This window comes from Pungitius pungitius, chromosome 15 (genome assembly GCF_949316345.1).
Source record: "Pungitius pungitius chromosome 15, fPunPun2.1, whole genome shotgun sequence".
Taxonomy (NCBI): domain Eukaryota; kingdom Metazoa; phylum Chordata; class Actinopteri; order Perciformes; family Gasterosteidae; genus Pungitius; species Pungitius pungitius.
The window spans coordinates 1,299,902-1,322,717 of record NC_084914.1 but is presented as its reverse complement, the minus strand read 5'-3'; the positions used below and the strand labels follow the sequence as shown (position 1 = coordinate 1,322,717).

General features: G+C 48.5%; 2 protein-coding genes across 5 annotated transcripts in view; one reads left to right on the top strand and one right to left on the bottom strand.

The window, feature by feature from the left end:
- Positions 1-279: 279 nt before the first annotated feature.
- On the bottom strand, positions 280-18,220 carry basp1 (brain abundant, membrane attached signal protein 1). Of its 2 annotated transcripts, none has more exons than XM_037457987.2 (2): positions 18,057-18,220; positions 280-2,412 (listed from the first exon to the last, which is right to left on the bottom strand). In XM_037457987.2, the coding sequence occupies exon 2, from the start codon at positions 2,400-2,402 to the stop codon at positions 1,836-1,838; it is 567 nt and encodes a 188-aa protein (XP_037313884.1). In that variant the 5' UTR covers positions 2,403-2,412; positions 18,057-18,220; the 3' UTR covers positions 280-1,835. The 2 variants fall into 2 exon arrangements, with proteins under 2 accessions (XP_037313884.1, XP_037313886.1); XM_037457989.2 differs by lacking the exon at positions 18,057-18,220 and adding an exon at positions 2,754-2,872.
- A 2,566-nt stretch (positions 18,221-20,786) lies between these two features.
- The window catches only part of myo10 (myosin X), a 209,716-nt gene continuing 207,686 nt past the window's right edge, over positions 20,787-22,816 (top strand). For all 3 annotated transcript variants that reach the window (XR_009942496.1, XM_037457880.2, XM_037457879.2), the window contains exon 1: positions 20,787-21,087. Coding sequence is in view for 2 of the 3 variants with exons in the window: in XM_037457880.2 (XP_037313777.1) it covers positions 21,067-21,087 (21 nt within the window). In the remaining variant the exon portion in view is untranslated. The remainder of the gene's footprint in view (positions 21,088-22,816) is intronic.

Below are 22,816 nucleotides of genomic sequence, written 5' to 3'. Positions count from 1 at the left end.
CATCATCCAGGTGACACTCGTTGGCTTCAGTTCCATTCGGCTGCTTTGATGTCTGTGCGTCGCGTTTCAAGCACTGCGTGCGTGTTGCTTTCATTCTAATGTGGAGTTCCATGTGTTGTAAATTGATTGATTGATCGTTTAGTGGCTTCATTCCATCATGGAGACACGACTGGATCTTCATGGACTCTTCTGGAGATGTGGAGGAACCCGAGACTCACAGTCAGCGACTCGGACCTCGATATTTAACATGTGTGAAAAAAGCCGACTTCCACAAACTGCTCGAGTTTCAGTCAATTTCTCACATTTTATTACTGTTGCACCATTTATACAAGTACATATACGTTTGAATGCATCACATGTGACCTTGTTGGCGTCTGGATGAGCGTGTGAGGAGCGGCGGTGACGCATGGGATGGAAATATATCGACTGAAGTCACGGATGCAGACTGAGAAAGATTTTTTTTTTTCCACTTGACCAAACAGACAGGACCACAGGTTCACCCAACCACGGACATGCAAATCACTGAGTCAAGAGGAGGGGGGGGGGGGGGGAACCCAGGACACGCAGCGCCCCCCCCCAGAGTGTGTTTCTGCTACGGTGCTGCGAGGAAGACGCCGCGCATCGCTCGGGTGGAACAGGAAGTGTGAGATGAATGAATATATACATACATTATAGATCTGCATGTATGCATCGGTAGAAACAAGGAAAGCACATATGCTGGAGCACCGGGGGGGGGGGGGGGTCACCGTGGTCATGTGACCTCAGTTCATCTCAGGAACAGAATGCTACACGTCGCCGATGGTTCTTCTCTGAGAGCAAACTGCTCCATGCGAGCGAGACGAGTGGAGCATGCAAAGAGCTTCCTTCTCCCACCGCTGCAGCCATGCAGCCCGCATGCAGCCTGCATGTCGTCCACAGAGACGCTTCGAGAGGAGGTTGGACCCAAGCGATGACAGCGCGGCGTGCGGTTGCCATGGGAACGCGGACCAGAAGCAGATCGAGCTGGGCCGGATACCAGACTGGTTTTCAATGGGGAGGTTTCACGCTGCAGGCGGGATCTACGGGGGGGGGGGGGGAGATGAACTCATGCATCCAAAGGAGCTTCAATCCCAACTAACTGCAGGTTTTTCTCTTGCGTCTAAAATCTGTTCACATTGGTCATCAGATTGGTTTGTAGAGTCGTTGGTTTTCCAAGAACACGTAGGAGACCTTTGCAGCGAGGCTTTGCCTTATTTTATAAGTGTTTTACAAATGTTAAAAAACTGCTTAGTTCACTTAGAACATAACTAAGTGTTTCAGTACAAAATCTAGAGGTTTATCTGAAAAACGACTGTTTGATGCGTCTAAGAACGTGTTTTCTCTGCAAAGTTCTGCTTGGTTCTCCTGAGTGTCTGAGGAAGCCTTAAGTGATGAGATCTAAACCCTCTACGTCTTCGGCCGAGAGGAAAACCTGCAGCAACGCGACCCCCCCCCCCCCCCCCCTCGGCCCCATTTTACCCCCAATACGTGGGTGCTGCAGGGGGGTGTCGGGGGGTTGGGGGGGGGGGGCGTGTTGGCGTATGGAGGAGCGTGAAGATGAAGGATGGCGACCGACACAAACTCGTATCAAAGTTCAAATACCACAGCAGAAAAAATAGAGTAAAACGTAATAATAATAATAATAGCAATAATCATCTTCTCGTCTTCCTTAATCAACAATTCATCAACATGACATTATTATCATCATCATCATAATATGGGGGGGGGGGGGTAGTTAATATCTTTTTTTGTTGCTTTTTTAATCTTCATCGTCGTCGAGTTGCGTACTTCACTTGTTTCCGAGGAGAAGCTGTCCATTAATCTTGAACTGCTACGGTTTGATCCTTGCTCGGCGCCTCGGCGGCGTTGGCCTCCTTGGGGGGGGGGGGCTCGGCGGCCGGTGCTGGACTCGGGGCGGCGGCCTCCTTGGGCTTGGGGTCGGCCGAGGCCTCGGCTTTGGCTGCTGGTGCCGCGGGGGCCTCAGTCTTTTTGGCGCCGGCCTCGTCTTTGCTCTCGGGCGCCGCGGCCTTGGCCTCGGGCGCCGCGGCGGCGGGGGCCGAGTCCTTGGCCGGGGCGGGGGCTGCTGGTTTCTCCTCGGCCTTGGCGGGCTCGGCGTTGGCGGCGGGTTTCTCGGGCTCCTTGGCGGCGGGAGCGGCGTTCTTCTCCTCCTCCTTGGGCGCCGCGGCGTCCGCGGCCGGCGCCTCTTTGGCCGCCGTGTCGTTGGCTACCTCCTTGGCGTCGGCGGCCCCCGCAGCCTCGTCCTTGTTGTCCTTTGGCGCTTCGCTCTCCTCGGCAGAGGCCCCCTCTGCCTTGGCGTCCTTGTCCTTGGCCTTGTCATCGTTCACGCTGTATCCCTTCTTCTTCTTGCTGAGCTTGCCTCCCATTTTGGAATCTCTGCAACGAAAGGAAGAGACAAGATGTTCAGAAGGAGGTCGAAGGAGGAAGCGTTTCGTGATGAAGAGCAGAGTCTCGCTGCGGTTGGATGGATTCACGCGTTGCGCCAGTGTGTTACGCAACAGCCGAGCCGGGAGGGAACACTTCAGAAGGTCCCAGCACGACGTCTCCTCTCAAGAGCTCAAACGCCACGAGAAGAAAGACGGATGAAGGGACTCTGAATCTGTTTCAAGTTCCTCCTTCGTGGGGAGGAAATTAAAATGTCTCTTACTGAGACAATCAATGTCCCTTAAGGAGCGTCCCTAGCTGGCTGGAAGTGAGACACCTTCACAAATACGAACCCAGACCATCTGCCAGAGATGATGGGGAGCTGGAGGAGGTCTTTGTTTGCGTTGGGTTTGATGCTGTTGAGAGGAGCAACATGTGAAGACAACGAATGGAGTCTGGAGCCGCAATGACTTCATTACTGCGAGTACGGAGAGCTGCACACACACACACACACACACACACACACAGATTCCTGGCGCGCTGCTGGAGTTGAAGAGTCTTTTCATAGATACCACCATCTGTCTCCTTGTGGGGGGGGGGGGGCTCTGATGCCACAACATTTCAGGCTTTTTAAGACTCAGGAAACGTTCAGTCTGTACGATGTGGGAAAAAAGGCCCAAAGCCGATTGGGCTCATCAGGAAGAGGCAGAAAAACGAAATGTGTTGTGAATGTTTGAAATCTGCTGCTTTTACTGGAGGAAAAAACAGGTTGAACATCTAAAGCTCTACTAGGTGCCCTCACATGTCTCCTGACGCAGAATCATACAAACAACATGTGAGAGAGAACCACCAAAGGGCCTCCAAGTCAACAAAACTCAGAAATCTCTTCTTATCTGAAATATCTGCCCCCCCCGCCCCTCCTGCCCCCCCCACAGCCAACCTCTTGTGGCTACACACAGTCTCGTCCTGAAAGGGGACGAAGCCGCCAATGAAGCCACACCGAATGCCTCGTCTCCACTATGCGCTCAAAAGCCCCCCCCCATCCCCCTCACCCCGCCTCCCCCCCCCCCCCCTGAACGTCCAAACAGTCGCTATCTGCCGTTCCTGCCGCAGCGTCACACCGGCCACAATGGACGACTGTCTGCTGCTTCACACCATCTGACACCCGCCTCGAGGTGCCAGGACAATGACCCCCCCCCCCCACGCCCTCCCCCCCCAGGCAGACAACGGCCTCCTTCAACCAGACGCACGGTTTCTGGCTGCCAGCCGTGTGGTTTCCAGTGTTTGAAGAGCCGGAGCAACCTGGAGGAGACGCTTAATGTGACCTGCAAGCTGCGGGTAGGAGGAGCACGAGGGGGGGGGCCCAGAACAAAGTTCATCTGTCAGGAGGGTCTGAAGGGAGGTGATCTTAGACTCCTGATTGAGACGGTGAAAAGGACCGGAGATGGTCCATCACTCCATCTTTAAATGAAAGACATGAGACGGATCCACTGTGGAGTGAAGAGCTGATGAAACCAATCCGCCCACCATCCAGCGTCTGAAGGCACAGCTCAGGGAACATGAAGGTGGGACTGAGGGAGCACAGTGGAACATCTGAAGGCTTCAGGCTGCTGAGGAATCCACTTAAATGAAGCCTCTCTCATCCAACACAGGAACACGTTCCTCTCTCCTGATGGATCGCTCCATTCCACCCCGTTTGAAGGCGGGAGAAGACGACACCACCTCCCGGGGGACAGATGGATCAGTCCTTGTACGTTTTTTTTTTTTTTTCTCGACGTCTCACTTTTCTCGCCCACGCGCCGTTTCTCTCTGTTTCCTGAGCTGAGAAGACAGTTTGAATCCTTCTGAAATGTTTCTCCTTCCTCCTCCGCAGACAACTGGTCGTCTCGTTTTGTCTTTTCTTTGCACGTCTGAACTGGACCCCGTGAGTCCTTCTCTTCGTTCGGTCTCAGGAGGAACATTCCCTATCGGGGCCTTTTGGTTTTTCGCAGAACCAATTAAAGCAGTCGGCGCCAAGGGAGCTCGCTAGCTAGCTAGCTAGTAGCTAACTTTACTGAAAAGTGAGGAGAAGCTCTGCTGACCCAAGGAGAGAGCCGTCATTCTCTGGTCACATGACCTTCTGAATGAATGATCGTTGTTTGCTGCTTCATCAATCAAACGCTTTAACAATAACACAAAGACTACGTGCGTAAAGCTGCACTTCAATGATGTTTAGGGATGTTAATGATTATTAAATAAGGACGGGTCGTATGACCATCAGTGAAAGGTCCCTTCATGAAGCGTCTTTGTCCTGATGAAAAGACGCACGCAGCGTTCTTTGGTGTCATTGTGCAGCGGCAGCTGCCCTGTTCAGTAAATACACTCTGATGGAATCAGCTGACAGAAGACCGCAATTAGTGGTCGAAGCGTTTGGAGCGTGTTGATTCCATTGTTCTCTCAAAAATCATCTCTGAGAGATCCATATGTCCCGTCCCTAAAGAGAGTGTCCCCGGACACTGTCTCCGTCTCCGTTGTGTGTTCTCTGCTTTCCCTCCGTGAGGTTTGTGAGAATCACTTCTGTCTCTCCGGTCCGGCAGATGGAGGTCTGCAGGAGGTCTGCAGGAGGTCTGCAGGAGGTGTCCAGGTCCAGGTCAGCTGGCCTGATCAAAGCTCAATAACAACGTAGATGTCAAAGACTCAAATGAGTAATTCACCAAACATCGTTTCTCTGCTAAACCCAGTCAGCATTTCAGTTTGTTGGGTTTTGGTCGGCGTGAAAGCGTATTAGTGCGTTTAAAGATATATGTTGAAACGTTACTGCACGTATTTAAGGGACATAAAGTTTCTGCATCATCAATAAGAGCCGATAATTCACAACACACGTCTGAACACTTCCCCCCCCCCCCCCCCCGCTGCCGTCCAGCTGGCTGATTTAAGACGAGTCTGCAGCAGACTGAGCGGACAGGCCGGAAAACTGGAGCAGAAAATCCCAATCACACACACACACACACACACACACACACTCACGCACACACGTAGAAACGCCACTGAGTCGGAAGAAGACGCTCGGAGCTTGCAGTTCCAAACCTTCGACTCGCTGAAACGACCCGTTTGAGCCCGTGAGCCTCTCACGACGTGACAGCGGGATCTTCTCTCTTCTGAGATGCCCCCCCCCCCTCGACTTTTCACAAGGAGCTCTACAATTTTTGGACAATTCTGCCTTTCCAACTGTTTTGGGGTCTAAAACAGCGCATGAGTTTTCACATAAAGACAAAGCAGACTGAGATGAGTGCGTCACTTAAGACGTTCATCCACCAATAAAAAGCCTAATTAACCTTCAACTTGTTTTATTCTCATTCTGAGTAAAACGTGTGTAACCACAGGCTTCATTGTGTGACGTGTGTTTCAGCAGCTAGCAGGATAGCACGCGGCGTGATCAGCTGTCAGCACCACAGGCTCGGGGCTGCTAACCAGTGCTAACGCTAACGCAGGCTACAGGGGCATCCGATGGTACCAGACCCGGGATTTAGAATGAAGGGGATCAGGGAGCTTGTTTTTAACCCTGAAGCAGGAAGTGATCCCAACAAAGTGATGGCTTTGTTCTGTCTAATGACTCAGAGCACACACACACACACACACACAGCCAGGCATTTAATGGTAAGCACACATTCAGAGGCATAAACAAACACACACACACACATTTTCGTCGAGGGTTAGAGGATCAATCCTCAGATTGAGGAGCTCGGGTTGGAGCTGCTTATCGATCGGCTGCTGCTTACGAGTCGGAGGAGGAACTCAGCAGATCAACGCCAGCGAGGCGTTTATTACCCGCACATCCTCCCCCAGCCTTTATCTGGCTGCCAGGAACCCGAAAGGGAAGTGAAACGGATCAGGTCCTCCTCTGAGGACTTCCTGTTGGTCCCCAGAGGGAAGTTATTAAAGTTCAAGTTCATCCTCCAGCTTTTAATCTGCAGTTTGAGTCGCTGTGTTTCCGTTCAGCGACATTTCAGTTGCAATTATTCAGGTTCCTGACTTCAGACACTCAGAAGCATCTCCATGATCCTGGAAAGCTTTTAGTTTCCTGTGAGAAACCAAAAGCCAACATTACTTCTGTCCTCTGACGTCGTCATTATCCAAACACACGAAAATCAATGTCAACATTTGGCTGCTTCATCCAAACTTCCTGTTTGGATGGAAGTTTATTTTGAAAAGAGAATTGGAAGCCGAGAACGTGTTGACCTAATAAAGTTGGCTTTAAGGAATTCAAAATGCGTGTGTAAAAACAATCCAAGCTTTAAACTCAAAATACTGCTTAAAAGCTGTAAAATTCCACCTAAGCTCTATGATTAGTTCATTATCAGGAGCATGTCTCTGAAAGAGACTAAATTTACACATGAGAGCGTCCTGATGGATCACGGGGAAAGTTCTCGTCTCCGGTGGAGTGAAATCAAATGTGACGTTGAAACAGAGAACGTTTCTTCTCTCTGATGTCACTGTGAAGCCGAGCGAAGCTTCGTCTGACACATCCAGGTCACTCCGTTCGGGGATCCAACAGGTGCCGTCAAAGCTTCGGCAGAATACCCACAATTCACTGCGGCACAGGGTGAACTCACCAGAACGGACGGTTTGGTCAGAAAAAAAGATTCATCTATGAGCACTTTGTTGGACCAAAGACATCTTCATGAGCAACGAGGCTTCTTTCTATTTTGAAAACACCAAGAACAAGGAGCAAACCTCTCATGAGCTGTTTATGAGGAACGGACTCACTGATGCACAGGGATCGATTAATTAAACAAATAGGCATTAAAGAGCTTCAAAGGTCACACGAGCGTCACACTTTGAGCCTTTAAGCAGCGAGACTATCTCAGAGTGCACAAGAAGTCTCTTTGAATCAGTGAGAGAGAGTGAAAAGAGGAAGTGACCTCGCATCGACCTTCACCCGCGTTGGGCTCCAGGGTTCGATTGGACCCGTGAATGAGCAGCTCCATTTTTATCCACACGGAGGAGATGAGACACGGGTCCATGAACTGAACAGCCTGCTTTGGGGGAAGTGAAGCCCTTGGTGTCACATTTCGCTGGTGCTCATTCTGAAAGGTCTCGATCCTGTTAAAGCTTAAAGTTGTGCAGAGTTACGATGACAATAAACCTGAAGGCCAAAGGAAAGTCCTCACATACCAGTGATAAGGAGAGAAAACAAGCATCGGACCACTGGAGGCCGAGTTGGACCTTCGTACTGTGAGTGCTCAGGTATGTGTGGGGGGGGGGGGGTTTACTGACCTCACCTTACTAAATATTTGAACAATCGATGCACTCAGAGAACAAAAGCAGGAAAAAGGCTAAACTTCAGATACGAAAGCCGACAACAGAACCTCACAGGAGAGACTGAATGGGAACCATCCAGAACATCCTGAGGGAAAGAACCCCCCTTTGAATATATCAAGGGCTTCAGTGAGAACCTCGTCCCCTTCAAACATCACACACACACACACACACACACACAAAGGCCACATTCCTCAGATGTGGACGGATAAACACACACAGTGGTTATTAATGAGAAAAATGCATCTGAAGGACGGGTGACCTTTGACCCGTCGCCAGCTCGGCTCCCGGCTCACACACACACACACACACACACACACTCTAAGCCATCAGTCAGCCTAGTTGCTATAAAGACAACAAGAAGGGGCCCTTAGTCTCACAGTGTAAACTCATCCAAACATTCACATTTAAAGAGACAGCGCGGCTTACATCGTCCACAGAGACGAAGCAAATGCAGTTCAGTCTTTGGAGTCTTATTATATTCTATTGTGTGTTGGATTGTGCTCTGGGCTTTCAGTTTTCTGCTGGTCTCAGGGACTTCTCATCACGACGCATCACGGTCAGGACAAGTTGGAGGTCCAAGGACAGGATATATGAAATGTTCCACTTTGCAGTAAAGACGGTAGAACACGTCCCATTCCTGCAACAGACTCCTCCCCCACGATGGCGAGGATGTTACACCGGGGTGTGATCACACCTCGTCCACTGGTCCCTGCGGGGGGACATTGGGGTCCTGACGCTAACCCCTAGTTTTATGAATAGAACCCATTTGCTGTGGCTCTTTAGCGACTCCCCCTCCCAGTATTATTGTGATTATCTGTTCCTCATCCTCTCGTCCCTCTCTCTCGCTGTGCGGTTTGATTGGTCGACCTGTTGTGTCCCTGGTAAAAGTCCTACGAAGACCTCGACATGTCAGCACCACCTTCCACATTCCAGGCTTCTGAGTCCGGTCCGTCGGCAGCGTAACATGAACACACAAGCTGAGGCAATAAAACACTCCTGTGTACTTAATGTGTGTGTGGGGGGGGGGATTAAAATAACTTTTATCTTACTCCCTTTGTTCCATCGATACAAAGGTCCCATCAGACGACGTTTCCAAAGATAATGCAGAGCTTTGATGAAAGTCTTCAAGTGAGTTTCTTCTGGACTCATGTGATGCCGTGGAGGAGACTGTGTGCGTTGTGTGTCTGTGGGTGCTGGCTGTCCTTTAATATGAAGAAGTCACTGCCTCGTTGTTTGGTCCATGTGTCCTCGTCTCTGGACGTGACCCAGTGGGCCTCCAGAACTCTTTCGTGTCTTTCCTTTCGGGCTCATCGTGAACTCGATGAACCTCGATAGGACGACGCGTCCTCCGGACATGAAGCCGAATCAACTCTGTGGAGCACTGAGTCCGGATGGATTTCAGATAAGAGAGCGATAAATAAACTTCTCGCACTCTATATATTGTACTTGGCTCTTTTTCTCACAAAGGCTGTGGAGCCTTCTGAAGATGACAGGTGGAGGTTAAAGGACGAGTAGCCTCCTCATTCCAATGTAGCTGCGTCTCTTCTGCGTCACGTGCCGTGGAGCTGACGAGACACGAGAAGACACCAGCTCTCCTTCTGTGTCCTCCTGTGCATATTTCTCACTATTTAGAGGTAAAGGTTGATAAAGGTTCCACAGGGGACGACTTGGTGCGCTGTGTGCAGATTGTATATGCAAAGGTTGATAAAGGTTCTACAGGGAACGACTTGGTGCGCTATGTGCAGATTGTATATGCAAAGGTTGATAAAGGTTCTATAGGGGACGACTTGGTGCGCTGTATGCAGATTGTATATGCAAAGGTTGATAAAGGTTCTATAGGGGACGACTTGGTGCGCTGTATGCAGATTGTAGATGTAAAGGTTGATAAAGGTTCTATAGGGGACGACTTGGTGCGCTGTGTGCAGATTGTATATGCAAAGGTTGATAAAGGTTCTATAGGGGACGACTTGGTGCGCTGTATGCAGATTGTAGATGTAAAGGTTGATAAAGGTTCTATAGGGGACGACTTGGTGCGCTGTATGCAGATTGTAGATGTAAAGGTTGATAAAGGTTCTATAGGGGACGACTTGGTGCGCTGTGTGCAGATTGTATATGTAAAGGTTGATAAAGGTTCTATAGGGGACGACTTGGTGCGCTGTGTGCAGATTGTATATGCAAAGGTTGATAAAGGTTCTATAGGGGACGACTTGGTGCGCTGTATGCAGATTGGAGATGTAAAGGTTGATAAAGGTTCCACATGGGACGACTTGGTGCGCTGTATGCAGATTGTAGATGTAAAGGTTGATAAAGGTTCTATAGGGGACGACTTGGTGCGCTGTGTGCAGATTGTATATGCAAAGGTTGATAAAGGTTCTATAGGGGACGACTTGGTGCGCTGTATGCAGATTGTAGATGTAAAGGTTGATAAAGGTTCTATAGGGGACGACTTGGTGCGCTGTGTGCAGATTGTATATGCAAAGGTTGATAAAGGTTCTATAGGGGACGACTTGGTGCGCTGTGTGCAGATTGTATATGCAAAGGTTGATAAAGGTTCTATAGGGGACGACTTGGTGCGCTGTATGCAGATTGTATATGCAAAGGTTGATAAAGGTTCTATAGGGGACGACTTGGTGCGCTGTGTGCAGATTGTATATGTAAAGGTTGATAAAAGCTTCTACACGGGATGACTTGGTGCGCTGTGTGCAGATTGGACAGAGGTTCCTGTAATTTATGCAAAGAATTGAGCAATTATTCATTTGGCTCCATGTGGTGTCAGGTTTAAAAATAGAAAACGCAAAGAAAAATGAACATTCCGTACTGTAGGATGCAAATGAACGCAGCATTTCAGCATCGACATGTTCTGTTCCATTAAATATTACTTTCCGTCCTCTGCAGCGGAGTGAAGGACGCTGTAAAAACAGAAATGAGTCTAATTAAAGAGGAAAGAGGGCCCGAGTTTTCATGCAGTAAATACACACATCTCTTTTTATGGTTACATGAAAGTCATTACGTAATCACTTTACAAATGTTTACAATGCGACTATGAACACACACAGAGTTCTGCAGTCTGCACTATTAATCTAATCTTCGCTGTGTGACTCCAGCTGTTTCTGCTCACCTTTGGACGTTTGTATTGTTTCTCACAGAGCGTACACAAGAAGTAGGGATCATGGGTCAGCTGCAGTGCGTTGGTTCTGTTATGTTGAATGTTTGACATCCAGCGTTCTGAAGGTCCTGATTGTCTGAGCCACGCAGTGCACGAGGCTCGCTGCCATTAGCATCCGAGCGGCTACATCGGCTGCCTGTGTTTAAAGTTTCATTTACAAATTGACAAAATTTACATGAGTGTCTCATGTTGCTGAGTAATTATAGAGATGAGTTACTCTTGGTTTGTTAGAGACCTGTCAATCAGCACGTAGCCCCGCCCCAAAGAATCCCCTGCTTTATGTTAGAAGTGAACGAACAAACCAAAGTGAATGAATGCTGTTTGAGTCACAGGAAATAATAAATGAGAGGAAGCTTCCTGTGGACATACTGCTGTGTTGTGTTGTTGTGTGTATGGAAGGGCGAGAGGACGTAAATGAGGAACACAAGCAACTCCACTCTTTCATCTCCATGAAGGGAGTCCACTTGTCTTTTCTTTATCTCTGGGCCTCGTGGAGAATCAAACCTCTCTGTTTGTACTGTTGTTGTTGTTGTTGTTCTCTGCTCGATGGAAGCCATTTTGAGCTGGAGCGCACTCCGTACATGTAAGATAAGCTGTGTTAAAGTGCACAACCCAAAATCAAAATGGACCCTGAGCAGAGCCCAGGAGGGGCTGGGGGGGGGCAGCATTAGTCCTCTCTGTCGTTTCAAAGTAGACTCGTCTCCAAATGGTTGTGACACGCGTCTCTATCTTCCACTTCATCACCAGCTCCTGCCAATACTCCTTCCTCCCAGCACGCAGTCACACACACACACACACACACACACACACACACACACACAGATACATGCCTACACACACACGCAGTCACACACATACACACAGTCACACACACACACACGCAGATACACGCACACACAGATACTCTGCATTCCAACAGGACACTTTGACAGCTGTCAAGTACCTCGTCTCTGTCTCCTTGCTGCTTGTTTCTGAGGATGTTTCTGTCTCATTCAGCTTTGAGCCCCCCACCAGCAGCATGAGGTCTGCTGACCCAGTGTCCCACCCCACCCTCCTCCCCCCCGTCCTCCTCTCCACCCGCCGGCCCAGATCCCCAAAGCCCCCCCCCCCCCCCCTTTGCGACCCAACGTGGCCTAAACACCAATCACTATCTGACTGCTTTGGCCTGAGTGGTGTTTCTGCTCCGTTTGGGCTCATTAGCTGCAGATGGAGCACAAATTAACATCGATACCATCAGACCTCGTCCGTCCACCTGATGGGACACAGAAATGCTGTCCCTGCTCATTCTGGTCCTGGGACTAAAGCCCAAAGGCATCAGACGGCTGCTACTGCTGACAAATCATCTGTAGTTTAAAATCACCAACTAATGCAGCACACAGCATCTGGTCCACTGTGCATCGTAAACGATGAACTCTGGTGACTCAGGCGGCTGCTGTTTGATACGATACATACTTTACCCCCCCCCCCGAGACGGAGGTCATAACTCCTGAGCGCTTTCTGGGGATTTCTCTGTGATGTTTACGATCCGGTTTACCAGCTAAATCCCAGCGCACAGGAAAGCATAAAGCACCGCCACTCGTCTATAATATCGGTCATAAATCTGCTGCATGGGGGGGGGGGGGGGGGGGGGGCGTCTGCAGGAAGCAGTGAGACCGCAGACCGTTTTAGGCCGTTAGCTTCACTGGGGGGGTAGGGCTGCACGGTGCGGCCAAAAATCATATCACGGTATCAAGAAACATTCTGACGGTATCCTGGTACATCACAGAATTGCTTTTTCAAGTAAACACTCATTAATTAACCCCAAAAACAGCCGTGGCTACCCGAACAGCTGTTGGCCTCGCTGGCCAACTTGCTAGCAACTGGCTGGCGAGTTTTAGCGTTTTAGCTCGTTGGCTTGTTAGCTTGTTAGCGTGATAGCTTGTTAGCTAGTTAGCGTGTTAGCTAGTGTTGCCACCAGAGGCTCGACAGACTTTAAAATAAATCGTTTTCTGATCTAACTTAACTTTTGGTTGGATTTTCCAAAACCAAAACCCCTCCAAACAGACACAAGTTGTGTTGGTGCATCTCTGGTCTCTGGTTGTTCCTCATGTGTCGCTCAGTGTTTTCATGTAGCAGCAGAGTTACTTCTTGTTGTGAGCTGTAGGACGTAGACCGTGCAGCGCTCCTGGGGGGCAGGACCCCTACTGGGAGACGCAAGATGCTCATCAGCAAAGGAAGAAATCCAATAGAAACTCCTACCTTCTCACAGGAAGCAACCCCTTAATTCTGCCTTTCTCTCAAGTGTGACCATAAGAAAGAAGCTACCCCTGAACGTCCTGCAGGAAAGCGGGTCACCAAGAAGCGTCTCGTCAACGAACGACACGTGAGTCACTTGACCTTTGACCTTTCTGGTTTCTGCTGGTGTCAAAACGAGGAACCAGAGAACGATGTGCGGCCTCAGGCTCAGAGGACCCAACGAACCACCCAGACTCAGACATCCACCCCCCACTGACTCCCCTCATCCCCCCTCTCGTCTGTCCAGCCCTTCTCGGCTAAACCGTCCCTCTCAGCGCAGCGTCTCAGTGACCCGGTCACCGGCCTGTCGGATGCCGCCGGCAGAGCGAGATGCGAGGTGGCGTGCAGCCGCTGTCCCCCGCCACGACCGTGAGAGGGAGACGGAGAGGGAGACGGGGGGGGGGGGGGGGGGGGGCAGGGGGGTTAGGGGGGACAGAGAGAGAGCCGTGGAGCAGGAAAGGAGACGAGGACACAGGGACAAAGTCGACTCTAAACTCCAGCTAACCCCAAACGGGGAGGGGGTGGGGGGGGGGGATGTGACAGCCGAGAGCCACATCAGCACCACGCAAGCTGACTGGACTCACTGAGGACTCACAGGGTCGAGACTGACCTCTAATTGGTCTCCTGCGTAGAATTCGGTTTATTCTGGAAACGAGATATTTAAACAAGTGTTTCATACAAGAATTTAGAATTATAACTAAATATATTGAAATAATAATAATATATTTAAATTCTATACATATTTAGAATCATTTAAGCTTTAAGCAAAATCAATATAACGACATCTTATTAATGAATTCATTTTAATGAAAAATAGTATTAAAGAATAAATAATAAACCTTTTTAAAGTAAAATTCAAATGATTAAAACAATCATTGAATCTCACACATGAAAGAAACCATCCAGTTGAAACCTGAATGCAGCAACGCTCCTTTTCGTCTCCGGTTGACGGGAGCTGACAGAACTGGGACTTTGAGACACTTCCACATTGGTTCAACTTCTCTTTTGCCTGATGTCCACTTCTTACACCTAACAACGAATATTTCAGAGTAAAAGCCCGGTCCTGTGTTGTGGCTCAGTCACGTCGGAGTGCTGCAGGTTTGTGCTCCGTAGCCTGCTGAGCGTGTAGCACGTCTCACTGTGAACTTTAACTGACGTTGAAGCTGATCCATAATTCACGATGCATATTTGCAGCAGGAAATTCCTGCTGTTAATAATTGATTCTTGCATACAATAGCAGAACTGGCTTCAATGAAATCTTGTGAAATCATGAGACAGGAATGCCACCCGGGGGGGGGGGGGTGTTTGTTTTACGGCAACCAGCCTGGAGTTATTATTTAACAAATCCATAAATGATACAAATGTTCCTGTTTTGCAATCAGCAGGTGTTGAGGCAGCTTAAACAAGCCTTAAAATCACTGTACAATCTGTTCCTCTTTTTTCAGCTTCCACTATTTACCGTCTGAAATGAAATGGTAGAAATGCTGGAAAAGATGCGTCTCCTCACCGAGCGGAGGACGGGTCGGGGGACGAGACATGTCAGCGGCGTCTACTTCTTACTGCAGAACCTCGGGGTCAAAGACTGGACTTTTTGGAGCATTTTGTGAAATCGTGTCGGCGCACAAGTTGAGGATAATAATGGATGTGAGGCTGATTCATGAAATCTGGGAAGGTCTCTGAAGCTCCATTTGTCTATTTATATATATATATAATGTATATATATATATATATATATATAATGTATATATATATATATATATATATATATATATATATATATATATATATATATATGTATATAGGAGTTGGTAATTCAATCATTCAACATTCAAACTCAAACATCTAGGCTTTTTATAAACTTTTAGGAAGCCCTTTAATACACGACCACGCTTCCTCACACATGAAAACGGGAAGGAGCCACTTCCTCATTGCAGCGAGGCCGAACAGAGGAAGTTCGGCCCGTGCAGAGGTCGTGTTCTGGGTGACCTTTTGAATAAGCACTTCATACTCATGGTGTCACGCTGCAGCGAGCTCAAACCTCGAAGCCCATTCAGCAAACAGGAGATCCACCGATGTGACTATAAAGAGTATCACGCTCCTCTTCTCAAGTGTGGTCCATTCAGGAGGAGCGGACAAATGGAAAAGACTTGCTGAGAAACCTTAGTGTCCTCCGACTCTTTGCAGACGACTGCATGCTGAGCGCGATGGTCGGAGGGATCTCCATCAGCAGATCGCTTCGTCAAAGAAGTCCTGTGATAGTCTCTAAGATGATGGTCCCCTCAAAAGATGCATCTTAATAGACAAGTAAATTCATGAATACAGCAACAAATAGCAGTGGAGCCTTTCCCAGTTCCAACATCTCAAACCCATCTGCAGATTTGGAGAATGAAATTCTGCTTCCGATGCTTTTGTTTGTAACTCCACATCCACAGGTTTCAGCTACTGACTCTCTGAGGCCAGGTGAGATCCCTCTGGAGACACAAAAGGCTTTTTTACGTATTTAGTTTCACTCCCCAAAACCTGTAAGCAGACATCGCTGCATAAAAATGGGCGGAAATCAGCTATGAAGCAATTTGAAAAGTTTGAGAGATGGACAAGACGGAAAATTCATCCCTCATCCACATGGCCACATGGCGCTACCTCACGTTAGCTACGTAGCTAACGCTAGCGAGGTCGCCGTGAGGCTGCGATGCGTTGGAGTTGTACTCAGTACCAGGCGAGGGTCTATGGATGGACACGTGGTGCTTTATCTACGGCTGGTTAAATGTGGATTTTAAACGTGGTATCGAATACGTGGGTATTGATAAGCTAAAAACAGCTAAAAAGTTCATTTTGAAAATCCACTGTGCCTTCAATAAGTCTAGATATCGACACGGCGCTCTGTAGTTTTCTCGCCAACCCAACTTCCTGTGAAAGTGGACATTTATTTTGAAAACTATTGTATTGAAACTGACAAAAACTAGTCAGAAGTTTATTTTTAAAAGCTAATATTCATGTAAGGGGGGAATAATGACACACTGCTTCTGACGCCAGTGACAGAATACGTGACAGCATGTCTCTTCCTTCCTCTCCGACACACAAACGCACACAGACACACACACACGCACACAGACACACACACACGCACACACACAAACGCACACAGACACACACACACACACAGACAGGCGGTAAGCGGATGAGTCACCCTGTTTGTCTCCTTCCAGGAGGATGAATGAGTTTATAAGTGAGAACAAAATGTAGCTGTACGTATATTTTAAATAACAGTAAAGCTCATTATTGAATATTTAAGACTGAAGAAATGGTAAATCTGATTAATCAAACCCGACTGATGAAATTTATAAAATCACATTAAAGGAAGAATAATAACCAGAAAATGATTAAAAGTGAATTTTTAACTATTGGATACCAGCCTTCTGATATTTCTGATGCAACAACACGTAAAGACGTTTTAGTTGAAAGAGGAATTCTAAAGCCGGACATGAAAGTATAAATATGAATTATTAACAGTAATCATGTAGAAATCAAGTGGGATGATGAACATTCAGCTGTTAATACTCCTTAAACAATACATGTACACTTGTGTATTTGTATATATAAAACAGAGAGAAATGTCCAATAAAAAATCAATGTTGAGTTAGTTCCCCAACTTTAATATTATTATTGATAATATTGGCTGTTTGAATCGATAAAAGGACTAAGAATGTGAAAACATTTACAGAGCTATAGGAAGAGAAATTGTGTAAATAATCTGTTTTCTTGTGTTTATTGATAATATTTGGTCATATTTATACATATTCATTCATTTAATCACCAAATCAATGAATCGACATATTAAACAACATCCCTCTAATCTACCGGTGGAAATGTGAGTGTGAAAACGGTCCAGTGACAATTCACCATCACACGCACGCACGCACAAACACGCACGCACGCGCACACTGACACAAAATAGCATTTGATTTCCATAATCAGGTTTTTTTCCCTTCTGTCCACGAATAAGACCCCCACCTTCCTCCTCCTCCTCCTCCTCCCCATCCTATTGACAGGCAAGGTGGCATCTCTCCCATCCACACCCTGCTCCCAGTGCGCATGCGTGCCGCGGCAAACAAAGGACCGGGCTCATAGAGTTCGACCGGCTGCAGAAATAAAAGCATCCTGCAGCAGCAGTGAGGGAGGCGGAGAGGAAGCGGGGGGGGGGGGCATTCAGGTACACCCCCAGTTCTCCTCTTTTCTCCTCGGTGAAATACAACGCAAATATGAAATGAATAATGAATCTACATCGTTCATTCGGAGGCTGAATGCGCGCGTACGCGTGCATGTGAGTGAGCCTTGTTGCATGCGGCCGAACGGTGTCACACCCCCGCGCAGACAAAGCGGGGGGGGGGGGGGGGGGCGGCTTCTGTAAATTATGAAGAAGAGGACGCGTTGCCTAGCAGCCCGAGTAAAGGACATAATAAATGAAACACTACTGCAGGTGATCGATACACGGTGAAGAGCGCGTGGGTGCGCGCGAGGAGACGCGTCTTTTATCGAAATAAAAGTGAGAAAAGGGAGACAATGTGAGGCTGGAGCGCGTGTTGCTCCACACCGTACACACCCCTTTTCAAGCTCGTGCACATTTTTCTTTTTTCTTTTTTTTGGTATTGCCAAAAAAAAGAGGAAATTATTTGAAATTATTTCCGTGATTTGAAGAATGTTCCAAATCAGTTTGCTCTTTGATCTGCTGCGGCTCTTTTGTCTCAAACGGGACCGGCGCGCGGAGGACAAGAGACAAAAGGGACAAAAAGCACAATCAAATATCAAAAGGCACCCAAAGCACCCAAAAGCACCCAAAAGCGGGCGCAGCGGCCGGAGCGCGAGGTGTGGCGATGGTTTCCTTCGTGGACAGAAGGACGCAGAAGGCGGCTCTTACCTCTCTGCGCTCCTCGCGGGCTTCAAGTAGCGTCTGCAAAAAAAAAAATCTTTTTTTTGCGGCTTCTCGTGCGCGCCCAGCGGCTTGTGCCCGCTGCACAGTACGGCGATCCTCCGCCCCGCGCGCGCACGTGCACGCGAGTGGGTGTAGCGCGCACGCACACAGACGCACAGTTTTTTTTTTTTTTTTTTCTCGTGAAGAGATTGTTTCACTGACTCTGGTTGTTGAATAATAGCTCTGTGGTTTGAGACTTTTATTTTGAAAATTCACTGTCCTCCATCGTGACATCTCTTCTTCCGGCGGGATTCGTGTAATTAGTGAATTTTTGCGCGCTGTGTGAGAATGTGCATGTTTCCCGTGCGCGTGTTTCAGTGCACGTGCTCTGCCGCCCTCTCTCTCTGTGCGTTATTATACAACAACATGTACGGGAAGTTGTGTTTCATCTGAGCAATCATCCTCATGTTAATATATATATATATATACACACACACATTATTATCTAGTTTTTAATGATAGAAAAACAGTTCATCATCAAATTTTGCTTCAAAGTTTGAAGCAGAATATATTGTCAATATGCTGCTTTGATGAATACTAATCATACATTTATGTCGTGTTTTAGCAGGAATACACTAAAAGCTTAACAGCTGTATTGAAACGTGTCCTAAATCTAATCTTGATGTTCACAGCTCTTTGAACAAAATAAAGTGCCGTTGGCCTTTGTGTGTCTGCAGTACTGCGGTGTGGACACCAGGGGGCAGTGGAGACCGCTCAGTTCTTCTGCTTCTTCTACAGAGAATACTGCTCTATATGCTCCACAGGAGGAGTTTTGTCATGTTTTTCCCATGTAACAGTATTGATTTGAATCATTTTGAAACATTTTAAACATTTTCTCATATGATCACTTCTTCTGGTTATTTCAGTTGTATTTAAACTGAGGGTGTGATGACGAGGCGATGCTCTGGTTCTTCACATGAAGCTGAGAGCTTTGATATTCATGTTGAATTGAAGAGTTGGATGCTTGGAGCCAAGCGGTGGCCTGAGGTTAATGGAGAGAAGAGGAGGAAGCTCTCAGACATCAGAGCGTTGGCTTGTGGTGAAAGGACGAGTCCTGACAGATAAACCGGCGTCATCAGCATATTTTAAGCTTTAGTTGGTTTCCTGTGTAATAAGTATAATAAACAACTGCAATGACTGGAAATGACTCTACTTCTGTGTAGTGACCAGCAGGGGGCGACTCCTCTGCTCCCATAGACGTCTATGAGGAAATGACTCTACTTCTGTGTAGTGACCAGCAGGGGGCGACTCCTCTGCTCTCATAGACGTCTATGAGGAAATGACTCTACTTCTGTGTAGTGACCAGCAGGGGGCGACTCCTCTGCTCCCATAGACGTCTATGAGGAAATGACTCTACTTCTGTGTAGTGACCAGCAGGGGGCGACTCCTCTGCTCCCATAGACGTCTATGAGGAAATGACTCTACTTCTGTGTAGTGACCAGCAGGGGGCGACTCCTCTGCTCCCATAGACGTCTATGAGGAAATGACTCTACTTCTGTGTAGTGACCAGCAGGGGGCGACTCCTCTGCTCCCATAGACGTCTATGAGGAAATGACTCTACTTCTGTGTAGTGACCAGCAGGGGGCGACTCCTCTGCTCCCATAGACGTCTATGAGGAAATGACTCTACTTCTGTGTAGTGACCAGCAGGGGGCGACTCCTCTGCTCCCATAGACGTCTATGAGGAAATGACTCTACTTCTGTGTAGTGACCAGCAGGGGGCGACTCCTCTGCTCCCATAGACGTCTATGAGGAAATGACTCTACTTCTCTCTTGATTTATTCCCTCAGTAAACATTGTAAACATGAGTTTATGGTCTCGGTCTCTAGTTTCAAGTCTTCTTCAATGCAGCATGATGCAGAGATGCTCACAAGTCTCTGAGCTCGAGTTTCAAGTCAAGTCTGAAGTCACTGTGTGTGCGACTTAAGTGTCTGATGAGTAGAAGGCTCCTGTAGTGGAGTGATCTATAATCACCTTGAGATTAACACTGCCTCTCTGTAGTGAAATAGAGTCCTCATGAGGATTCACTCTTTCACTCTCGTGTCCCCATGAGGACACACGAGTGAGTCCTCATGGGGACTCACTTACTCGTCCCGCCCGCGCTGGAAGTGGTTGAGATTAGTATTTAAACCTTCAGTAATCACAGGGAGTCCAAGACAAGTAATTACCAGCCCATCCCTCCTCGAAGGCCGACCAGGATCCACTGAGGGGAGGGCGGGGGTCTCCTGGTGCTGGTCTCTGAGGTTGGTCCATAGTTCACAAGCTGATGTCCTTCAACACAGCGAGTCGGAGGAAGTCCTTTGTCTCCAGTTAACAACAACAACAAAGAAAAAAGAGTGTCACGTCTGGAGGAAAAGGCTGCAGGAAATGTTTGTCTCCTTCTTCCTGTTTTGGGTTGTTTGGAAGTTTGGAGATGCAAAAGGAAAAGAACGAAGCAACAAGGGACCCTGGGTAATCCATCCCAGTCAACAAAGCTAAACACACGGTTCTCACATTTATTCCAGAATATCACATGTTTAATAAATCACCGAGTAAAATACAAGACGCCTCTTTGTGGTGATGTGGATTAGTCCAGCTTTCAAACATTTTAGATCCAGAAGTATCGCTGTGTGACGTCAGCTCCGCGTGCAGACAGCAGGAGGAGGAGCCGGGAGGAGGAGGAGGAGGAGGAGGAGCCTCGGGATCTCCGCGCACCGGTCGGACCGGGCGGCTCAGTGAGTGCGCGTCTCCGAAGTTTGAACCGACTTCCCGTCGGACTCCCGAGCAACAGGCGGACGGAGCCGAGGACTACCGGGACACGCGGGGACACGGGTCCGGGACCCGGAGGACTACTCCCGAACCACCAGGGAGCTGTTAGGGGGACATGCTGTGAGCTCCTGCTGCAGAGACAAAGAGGGAGGTGCACGCTGGCCGGAGAGAGAGCTCCTCCGACCCATGCGTCGGGCTGACGAGGAGAGATGGACAACTTCTTCACGGAGGTAAGACCTCCTGCTTTGGACGTCCTGCTCTCACTGCTCGTGGTTAAGTTTAAGGAGGACTTTGCGCTTGTTAAACATCTTCTAATCCAGTGTGAGGGAAGAGATGCTTACTAGAAGGACGCAAAGGGCAAAAAAGTCACTTCTCAGATACTAGAATATGGAAATGAAGTGTAATAAAAGTCAGTGAGGTCAATTTAACTCTAATATCAACACACGCACACACACACGCACGCACGGGGGGGGGCTGTGCTGGTCAGACTGGGGGAGGTTGAACCACCTCCCAGTGGGTCCTTGGTATTTCTGCACCACTTTTCCAGTTTCCTCCAAGGAAAATAAACAAAGCGCTCTTTAAAAGTTATTAATAGAAGTCTGAACATTTTAATTGACAGGCTATTTGATGAAGGGGGGGGGGGGGGGGTTCATGTCTTCTTCCTGCTCTCTTCAGTTACTTGTGATGCTCGTGATCATCTCACAGCTCCAGCCTCACAGCGCAGTGGAGATCTTTGCTTTCACTTCTTGGAAACATTTTCTTTTAATAAAGAATTTCTGGGAAAATTCCGTGAAAACAGTCGCTGCTTTTTAAAAGAATCAGCTGTGTTCGTTCTGTACTCCGCTCTGACCCCCCCTGTCGTCATGTACTTCTACCTATGTGGACTTATGTGGTTCAGGCCTTGATGCTGGTACCGGTTCACGGGTGTGTAACCCGGGACCGGGGCGTGGGAGGAGTCGCTGCTGAAACGCACCTCCACCTTCACCCCACCTGGACCAGGAGGCACCTCAGCACGTTGGTCTCTTTGTGGATCCTTGCTGTTCTGGTCGGTTCCCTCCCTGGAGTTGAAAAACAATGTCACTTGGGAGGTTTGGTTGTGTTCTGGTGACGGAGCGGCATGCAGCGATCAAACGTATTTCATTTAAACTTAAACCCTCTGACTCTGGACCCACGGGAGATGTTTGCCTCCTGGTTTCTCTGAAACGCATCCAGCGAGGTCTTCTCAGGCCGTGTGAGGGGCCGAAGGTCACACGACCCGGTGAGCTCACGGGTGCCCGCTCGGAGCGCTCGGGGTGAGTAAAACAAACACCCCCCCCCCCCCCCCGGGTTTGAGGCCTCTGGTACTCGGGCGGCTGTTCCACACATGTGGCTTCAGGGAGAGAGGGTGAGAGGGTGAATACTTGTGAAGCAGGCAGGCGTGCACAATGGTGTCCAATATCGGGCCCGCCGGGTTTTATATCTGCCGGATAATCGCGCCTGAGACAAAGAGCCCAGTCTTTGAGGGAAAAGGGCATTTGACGAGGATCTCGTCCGCTTCCAGGAGGCCCGATGGAGCGGAATGTGAAGCGGGGAAGTAGTTCCTTCCCTCCTCGCCGTGCGCAAACCCACAAAGCATCATGGGTAAATGTGGATGTCAGTCAAAGGCTTGTGTCTGTTCCCGCCCTCTGATCCTCGCGTGGGTCGGTTCCGAAGAAAAAGAGTTCCTCGAGTTTCTTCTTCCAGCTACGAGAGCAAAACGTTTCCAGGAGAAACGTCTTTGTGAGGGGGGGAGGGGGGGGGTCAGGTGTGTGTGTGTGTGTGTGACACAGTGGCGGTTTGCTCTTATTTGAACTGGTGGGCGGGGTTTGTGGTTCGGCCTCACCTGTCCACCAATGACAGGAGTGGCTTTGAGGTCAATAACTTCAGCAGAAGAGGAACAGCAGGAGAACCGTCATTTAATATAAATCTTTTTAATGCTTC